The 9,601-nt window shown below is 43.6% G+C and overlaps 1 protein-coding gene across 1 annotated transcript; it reads left to right on the forward strand.

Annotated features, from left to right (window-relative positions):
• The first annotated feature begins 1,066 nt into the window (after nucleotides 1–1,066).
• Nucleotides 1,067–9,308, forward strand: LOC137316833 (zinc finger protein 436-like). Its single transcript, XM_067980670.1, has 2 exons — nucleotides 1,067–1,758; nucleotides 7,699–9,308. The coding sequence occupies exon 2, from the start codon at nucleotides 8,335–8,337 to the stop codon at nucleotides 9,142–9,144; it is 810 nt and encodes a 269-aa protein (XP_067836771.1). The 5' UTR covers nucleotides 1,067–1,758; nucleotides 7,699–8,334; the 3' UTR covers nucleotides 9,145–9,308.
• The last annotated feature ends 293 nt before the right edge of the window (nucleotides 9,309–9,601 follow it).

The following is a 9,601-nucleotide window of genomic DNA, read 5'->3' on the forward strand; positions in this document are numbered from 1 at the left end:
ACATTATTAATCCCACTCTCAGGGACAGTGTCACGCATTTAACCCTCTCTTGCATGTTGTACCCTCTGCAATTTTGCAGCTCATGGCCCTTCTGCATTTCTCTCAGTGACCGAGATTTTCACTCCGATTGAAATAATCTGGGACTGTTGCCGTCAAATATTAATGCGACACGGTCCCAGCAAATACACCGACTCCCACTTTCCTCCCATGTTTCTCCAGGATGAAATCCTCTCATTTCGAGGATTTCATTTTCACATCGTTCACCTGACGAAGGAGGAAGCCTCCGAAAGCTTGTGAATTAAAAATAAAATTGCTGGACTATAACTTGGTGTTGTAAAATTGTTTACAATTCTCCAGGATTGGTTGGAGGAATCCGGCCTCCAGATACGGAGTCACAAGTTTCTTTATCAGTAACGGGACCAAGAATGAACAGAACCAATTGGCTCATTTCACAGCCGCCCACTTTATCTCTGAAAGACTCTTTTCCATCAAAAGATACCGAGAGAAACAGCAGGGATGGAAACATCTAGTTTAATAGTTAGAGATTGTAAAGTCAGTCTGGATTCCAGCGTTAGGCACTGGTGGAATCCCATCTGTTTCCCATTCTGGTGCCTGTTCCTGCACTGCCTGTGGACCCCATTCCCTCTGACCTTTCCCCCAGACCCACTTCCTTTGCTCAGACTCGGAAAAATTCCAATTGGGGAAAGTTTCCATCGATTTTTGTATTGGGAATTAAACCAGATATCTGCGCATGCGTGACTCAGCCCCGCCCCCAGCGCTGGTCGTCGGTGAACGGAAGAGCGCATGCGCGCTGCCCTCCCCCAGCTCGGCCTGTGGGCGCCATTCCCTCAGTGAGCGGAAGAAGATGGTTTAAAACAGCCGGGAATGGAGAGATCACGGCCCCCGGGGGAAGGGAGCAAAGAGCAGCCTCGTTACAGCAGCTCATCGCTTCGGGACCGTGTCCGCAGATGGGCTCAGAGATCGGCATTGAGTCCGGGGGAAGGGCAGGGGGAGTCCGGGGGCTGTTTGTAAGAGGCGGAGTGGATCAGGAACTGGTCCCGGAACATGGAGTGAGCGGGGGAAGGGAGAGGTCATTCTCGGGCTGTGTGTGTCCAGGGTGTGTCCAGGGTAAGGGGGACAGAATGGGAAGAACCTGCTATTTAAAATCATTGCTGCTTTCTCTCCCCAAATCAGTAATGAATGTTCCTGGTTTAGTTCCAGTCTCACCCTGTTACTGGACAGTGAACAGTCAGGATGTGGGGAGTTATACAAGCAGTATCTATTGCAGGCATCAGGTGAGAAGTGTGAAGGACACATTTTAAACAGCGGTTGTTTGGTTTGGGGTGAACGGCTAGTCCCATGGGAGAGGAGTTGAGAAACCTGACCTGTACAAAGGTCCCTGCCCCATCGGGTAGTCCCATTCACGGATCAGTGCAGGGGTTGTGTTGTGTCTGGATTTCACTAAATTGTTACAGAATCGTCCAACACACCGGGTGTGCAGAAGCTGAGTGCTGCAGTACTGCAGTGGAGTCAGACATTGACACTGTTTGTATCACTGGTTTTCATTTGTGGATATTCAAAATGATCATTAACAGAGATATTGAACTGATCACTTTTGTATTTTCAACCTCACCTGTTCCTGAGTAATAAGAGATAATTTTCTTTCCACAGGCAAATCCTTGAAGGATCCAGAATAAATGTGATGTTTCCTCCACCCGAGGCAAAAGAAACAGTGCAGCCAGCTCCTTCTCACACACAGTAAGTACATTATCACACACACAGAGCACGGAGTCACAGACAGGTCATCAGTTCCACAGTCTCAGATAGCAGAAGTAGTCAGTACCACACTGATCCCAAGACCCAGAGACACATTTTCAATCCAACCATCAAACAGAGCAGTTGAAGTAGATACTGTTCCATTTCTCCCAAACTCAGTTCCGCTGACAGGGAAATACAAAAATCCCAGTCAAAATCACACTCTCAGATTGAAAGGCACTGTGTCAATCTCACAATTGGGCAACATTAAATACCAGATAGAAATCACACATGGTACCCGATTGAAAGGGACAGAATGAACCCCAATAATGTACCCTGAGATTCGAATTGAATACCACCCCACAACTCACAAATGTGAGTTTAATACATGCAGTATCCATTCGATTAATGTATCATGAGGTACAAACTGCAGACATGTCCAAAACTCATGTAGAGTATCAGACTGAGAAATGTTGTGACAGTCGAACCTGAAAAACAAATGAGAAACCAGTTTATAATACACATAGTATGAGATGTAAATACACAGTATCAATTCTATTAGTGCACACTGAGATACACATTACATACCAGTCCAAAAATCTCATACAATATTAGACTGAAAGGCACAGTATCGATTACAATAGTACAGACTGAGCTGCACATTATATACCAATTCCAAAATCACTATAACAGTTTGAAATATATGTTATCATTCACAATAGTACACAAAGATATTGATTTAATAGTAGTCCAAAAAGCACACAAATTATCTGATTAAAAACCTCCAGCACCAAATCCTAAAGTATATCCATATTTACCAATTAAATGAAAAAAACTATTTAAACATGAAGATATTAAAGCTGCAGTATTGAACACCATAATGTAATCTGAGACAATAATTATAGACAGATGCAGAATAAATCTCACACTCTTATGGTACCAATGTTGACAGAGAATGTATCCCAAACTCTCATAATGTACCAGAGTCTGGCAGATAAAGTATGAATCCCACACTCACACAGCATCAGAGACTGTATATATCAAATGAATCGCAAACTCAAACACACTACTGACAAGATACACAATGAATCCCACACAGTATCACGGACTGAGAGATACAAAATGAATCTCTCAGTCACCTACATTAGTGCAGGCTGAGTTACAAATTAGGGACCAGTCCACAAATCTCAGTGTCAGATTGAAAGATACAGTACCAATTCCATTAGTGCAGACTGAGCTACATATTAATTACCAATACAAAAGACCAATGCAGTTTCAGACTGAAATATACAATATTCCATTTATGCAGACTGAGCAACACATTGTATATAAGTTCAACATGTCACCATGTCAGTTTGGAAGATACACTGTATCACAATTGTGTTCACATTGATGCAGATTTAATCGTAGCCAAAAAGTGCAGTGATTCTCTGATTATAACCTACAGCATCACATTTTAACGTATATAATTACTTACCACTTAAACACTGGGAAAAATTATTTATACATTTATGTATTAAAGATACAGGTTTGAATGCCATGCTGTGAAATGAGATACAAATTAGATACAGATAAAGAATGAATCTCATACTCAGATCCAGTGCCAGAGACTGACATAAAGAATGAATCCCTCACTCATACAATGTACCACTGACTGACAGATACAAAATGAATCCCACACTAACATACAGTAGCACAGACTGACAGATACAGTATATATATCACTCATATACAGTATCAGAGATTGATGGAAATGGAATGAATGTCTCACTCACATGCAGCACCAGAGACTGACAGATATGGAATTAATCCCAAATTCACACATGGTGCCAGAGACTGACAGGAACAGAATGAATCTCATTCAGATACAGTACAAGGGGCTGACATATATAGAATGAATCCCACACTCACACACAGTACCACAGGCTGACAGAATCAGAATGCATCACAAAGTACCACAGTCAGACAAATACAGAATGAATCTCTAAGTCAAATCACTGCAGACTGAGTTACACATAACATGCCAGTCCAAAAATCTTCGTGTCAGATTGAAAGATAATGTATCAATTCCATTAGTGCAGACTGAGCCAAACATTATATAGCAGTCCAACACTGTCAGACCATATCAGACTCAAAGATACAACATCAATTCCTTTAGCATGTACTGAGCTACATGTTACACACCAGTCCAAAAATCTCATACAGTAACAGACTGATCGATACATTATCAATTCTATTAGTGCAGGCTGAGCTATATATTACATTCCAGTCCAAAAATCTCAGTGTCAGACTGAGATACAGAATTAATTCCATTATTATAGACTGAGCTACACATTATATACCAGTTAAATAATTTCACCATGGAGAGATTGAAAGGTACATTATCATTCACAACAGAGTTCAGAGATGAAGATGTAATACACTCACAAACATTGTTTGATTAAAGAAAATCCAAAAGTGTATCAATATTTACAAATTAAACACTTGATAAAAAACAGCATATACTTTAAAGTATTAAATATATAGTTTCAAATACAATAATATAAACTGAAATAAGAACACAGAATGAATCCAGACTTGCACATTGTCTCAGAGACTGAATTATAGAATAAAACCCAGACTGAGATAAATTGGCTGAGACTGACAGATACAGAATGTATCCTAAACTCATATACAGTATCAGAGACTGACAGATACAGAATAAAGCCCACATTCACATGCAGCACCAGAGACAGACAGAAACAGAATGAATCCCACACTCACACACAGTACCAGAGACAGACAGAAACAGAATGAATCCCACACTCACACACAGTACCAAAGGCAGACAGATACAGAATAAACCCCATACTCATGTGCAGTACCAGATACTGACAGGTACAGAATAAACCCCACACTTATATACAGTATCAGAGACTGAAAAATACAGAATAAACCGCACACTCATATACAGCACCAGAGACAGACAGAAGCAGAATAAACCTGACACTCGCATACAGTACCCGTTACAGACATATACAGAATAAACCCCACACACGTACAGTACCACAGACTGACAGGCACAGAATGAATCCCACACTCACACACAGTACCAGACACTGAAAGATACAGAATAATCCTCACATTCATATACAGTACCAGAAACAGACGAATAAAGAATAAACCCCACACTCATTTGCAGTACCAGAGACAGACAGATACAGAATGAATCCCAAATTCACACACAGTACCAGAGACTGACAGATACAGAATGAATCCCAAATTCACACAAGGTACCAGAGACTGACATACACTGAATAAACCCCACACTCATTTCCAGTACCAGAGACTGACAGATACAGAATAAACCCCACACTCATATACAGTACGAGAGACTGATAGGCACAGAATGAATCCCACACACACACAGCACCAGAGACTGACAGATACAGAATAAACCCCACACTCATATGCAGCACCAGAGACTGACAGATACAGAATAAACCCCACACTCATATACAGTACCAGAGACTGACAGATACGGAATGTGTGAATTTGGGATTCACAGTATCGGAGACAGACAGATACAGAATAAACCTCACACTCATGTACAGTATCAGAGACTGACTTATACAGAATGAATCTTATACTCACACACAATACCAGAGACTGACAGATACAGAATAAAGCCCAACCTCATATACTGTACCAGAGACAGATAAATACAAAATAAACACCAAACACATCTACAGTATCGGAGATAGACAGATAGAGAATAAACCCCACACTCACACACAGTACCAGAGACAGACACAGAATAAAAGCTACAATCACACACAGTACCAGAGACAGACAGATACAGAATAAAACCTACACTCACACACAGTACCAGAGACAGACAGGCACAGAATAAACCCCACACTCACACACAGTACCAGAGAGTGAAAAATACAGAATAAACACCAAACTCTTGTCCAGGATCAGAGACTGACAGATACAGAATAAACCCCACAATCATGTAAAGTGCCAGGAAAAATTGTTTGGTTAGTGAGTGTCTGTAAATGAAGGAAACATGTTGTCTGGTAAGGGAGTGTCTATACATGAAGGAAAAACGGTGAAGGGTCAGGGAATATCTATACATGAAAGAGAAATGGTGACAGGTCAGGGATTGTCTATAAATGAAGGTGAAATGGTTTCTTGTAAGGGAGTATTATAAATGGGAGAAGACATGGTGACAGGTCAGGGAGTGTCTAAAAATGAAGGCGAAATGGTGACGGGTGACGGAGTGTCCATAAAGGAGGGAGAAATGGTGACAGATGAGGCAGAGTCTGTAAATGATGGAGAAATGGTGACTTGTCAGAGGGTGTCTGTAAATGAAGGGGGAATGGTGACTGGTCCGGGAGTGTCTGTAAATGAAGGAGGAATGGTGATTGGTCCGGGAGTGTCTGTAAATGAAGGAGGAATGGTGATTGGTCCGGGAGTGTCTGTAAATGAAGGAGGAATGGTGATTGGTCCGGGAGTGTCTGTAAATGGAGGAGGAATGTTGACTGGTCCGGGAGTGTCTGTAAATGAAGGAGGAATGTTGACTGGTCCGGGAGTGTCTGTAAATGAAGGAGAATTGTTGACAGGTCAGGTCGTGTCCATATCTGAAGGAGAAACAGTGATGGGTCAGGGAGCGTCTATTAATGAAGGGAAATGCTGACGGGTCAGGGAGAGTTTGTAAATGAAGGAGAAATGCTGAAGGGTCAGGAAGCGTCTATAAACGTAGGAGAAATTGTGTTTGATCAGGGAATGCCTGAAAATGAAGGCGAAATGGTGACTGGTCAGGGGGTTTCTGTAAATGAAGGAGGAATGGTGATTGGTCAGGGGGTGTCTGTAAATGAATGCGAAATGGTGACTGGTCAGGGGGTGTCTGTAAATGAAGGAGGAATGGTGATTGGTCAGGGGGTGTCTGCAAATGAAGGAGAAATGGTGAGTGATCAGGGGGTGTCTGTAAATGAAGGAGGAACGGCGACTGGTGCGGGAGTGTCTGTAAATGAAGGCGAAATGGTGACTGGTCAGGGGGTGTCTGTAAATGAAGGAGAAATGGTGAGTGGTCAGGGGGTGTCTGTAAATGAAGGAGGAATGGTGACTGTCAGGGAGAGTCGGTAAATGAAGGAGGAACGGTGATTGGTCAGGGAGTGTCTGTAAATGAAGGAGAATTGTTGACAGGTCAGGGAGTGTCGACATCTGAAGGACAAAAAGTGATGGGTCAGGGAGTGTCTATTAATGAAGGGACATGCTGACGGGTCAGGGAGAGTTTGCAAATGAAGGAGAAATGCTGAAGGGTCAGGGAGCGTCTATAAATGTAGGAGAAATTGTGTTTGATCAGGGAGCGTCTGAAAATGAAGGAGAAATTGTGATAGGTCAAGGAAAATCTTTAAATGAAGGAGAAATGGTGACTGGTCAGGGAGAGTCTTTTGCCAAAATTGGGAGATATCACAGATGGACGGCATACAGGCAGCTATACGGAGGGACATTGTGTGGAAATGAGGGGCAGAGCATATACACACAGCCAGAGTCAACATATTCAGGAGAGGAGAGGGGAATCAGTGAGTGTGGAACTGAATCCAACCAGAGTCAGCAACTTCAGGGGAGGAGAGGGAGGGGAACCAGTGAGTGTAGAACTGAACCCAGTCAGAGTCAGCACCTTCAGGGGAGGAGAGGGAGGGGAACCAGAGTGCAGAACTGAACCCAGTCACAGTCGGGATCTTCAGGAGAGAGAGAAAACTTAAATAGAAGGAAAAATGTTGGAGGTGGTGCGATGGGTTTGGGTTCCAGCAGAGGGAGGAGGGTGAGTGTGTGGGACGGGGACTTACAGTCTGGGGGAATCAGCGGGAAGAATGTTCCACAGGAACTGGAATTGCCTGTTCTGAATTTCTATCCTGTATTCACAGTGAGGACTTTTGTTATCTCCTTTTACAGGGTATTACAAGGGGCGGATTTGCAGACGAGAAACTCAAACCAAACATCACGTCAAGATCTGACTCCATTCACCAGCACCTGAAGATTATCGGCCTTAAAATATAGGAGAAATGTTGATCTGTTCTATCTGTGGAAAAGATTTCAAACATCACTGTGACTGGAATAGCAGCGAGACACACACACCCGATTGAGAGTGTTCCAGTGCACTGACTGTGGGAAGAGCTTTCACCAATTACACAGCCTGAAGAAACATCATACCATTCACAGTGGGGAGAAACGAGACACGTGTTCTCTGTGCAGACGAGACTTCCACTGATCTCCAACGTGGAGAGAGAGAAGGACACCCGCACCATGGAGAAACCGTGGAAATGTGGGGACTGTGGGAGGGGATTCAGTTCATCATCCCGGCTGGAAACTCATCGACGCAGACACACTGGAGAGAGGCCGTTCACCTGCTCCGTGTGTGGGAAGTGATTCACTCAGTCATCCCACCTCACTGAACATCAACTTGTTCACACTGATAAGAGACTTTTTAAATGTTCTGTCTGTGAGAAGAGCTTTAAAAGAAAAAGTGATCTGCTGACACACCAACGCACTCACACTGGGGAGACGCCGTTCACCTGCACTAAGTGCGGGATGGGATTCACTCAGTCATCCAACCTGCTGACACACCAGCGAATTCACACTGGGGAGAGGCCGTTCACCTGCTCCGTGTGTGGGAGCGGATTCACTCAATCTTCCCACCTCATTGAACATCAGCTTGTTCACACTGATAAGAGACTTTTTAAATGCTCTGTCTGTGAGAAAAGCTTTAAAAGAAAAAGTGATCTGCTGACACACCAACGCACTCACACTGGGGAGAGGCCGTTCACCTGCTCCGTGTGTGGGAAGGGATTCACTCGGTCATCCAGCCTACTGACACACCAGCGAGTTCACAGTGGGGAGAGGCTGTTCACCTGCTCCGTGTGTGGGAAGAGTTTCACTCGATCATCCCACCTGCTGAGACATCAGCAAGTTCACACTGGTGAGAGGCCATTCACCTGCTTCATATGTGGGAAGGGATTCGCTCAGTCATCCACCCTGCTTACACACCAGCGAGTTCACACAGGGCAGAGGCCGTTCACTTGCTTCATATGTGGGAAGAGATTCACTCAGTCATCCACCCTGCTGACACACCAGCGAGTTCACACTGGGGAGAGGCCATTCACCTGCTCCGTGTGTGGGAAGGAATTCACTTGTTCATCCGGCCTCATTGAACACCAACTTGTTCACACTGATAAGAGACTCTTTAAATGTTCTAACTGTGAGAAGAGCTTTAAAAGAACTTGGGATCTGCTGAGACATGAACGTATTCACACTGGGGAGAGGCTGATCACCTGCTTCGTGTGTGGGATGGGATTCACTCAGTCTTCCCACCTGCTGAGTCACCAGCGGGATCCCATGTGACTGCAGGGGTTGGATTCTGCTGTTATTGCTGATGTTAATCACATCCAGGACTGAACCATGTTCATTCTGACAGTTGGGGTTTGTTTCTGATGTTAAACTCCAGCCCAGTTAAAGGGATTATTAATATTCTGTACAAGTGTCAAATTAATCAGCTTTCTTTCAAACACAGTGTGTCCAGTCCTTGATATCTTGATGATAAGAGAAGCAGTTTGAGGACTCATGATGAAGTGAGTGGAATCCATCTTAGAACTGAGTTCCTCCACCATTTTAAAAGATGGATCTACAAATGTCCAACTCTGACAGGACAGAAAATTCTATTATATCACACGGTCCACTTCAATCAGGCTGAGCAGATTTCCACTACCCTTGTGTGGGAAAGAGTTTCCTGATTTCAATCCAAGACACCCGAGCTCTAAATTTAAGTTTATGTCCTCTTGTTCTGGATTCACCGACGAGA

The sequence above is a fragment of the Heptranchias perlo genome, unplaced genomic scaffold (assembly GCF_035084215.1).
Source record: "Heptranchias perlo isolate sHepPer1 unplaced genomic scaffold, sHepPer1.hap1 HAP1_SCAFFOLD_60, whole genome shotgun sequence".
NCBI classification, from domain to species: domain Eukaryota; kingdom Metazoa; phylum Chordata; class Chondrichthyes; order Hexanchiformes; family Hexanchidae; genus Heptranchias; species Heptranchias perlo.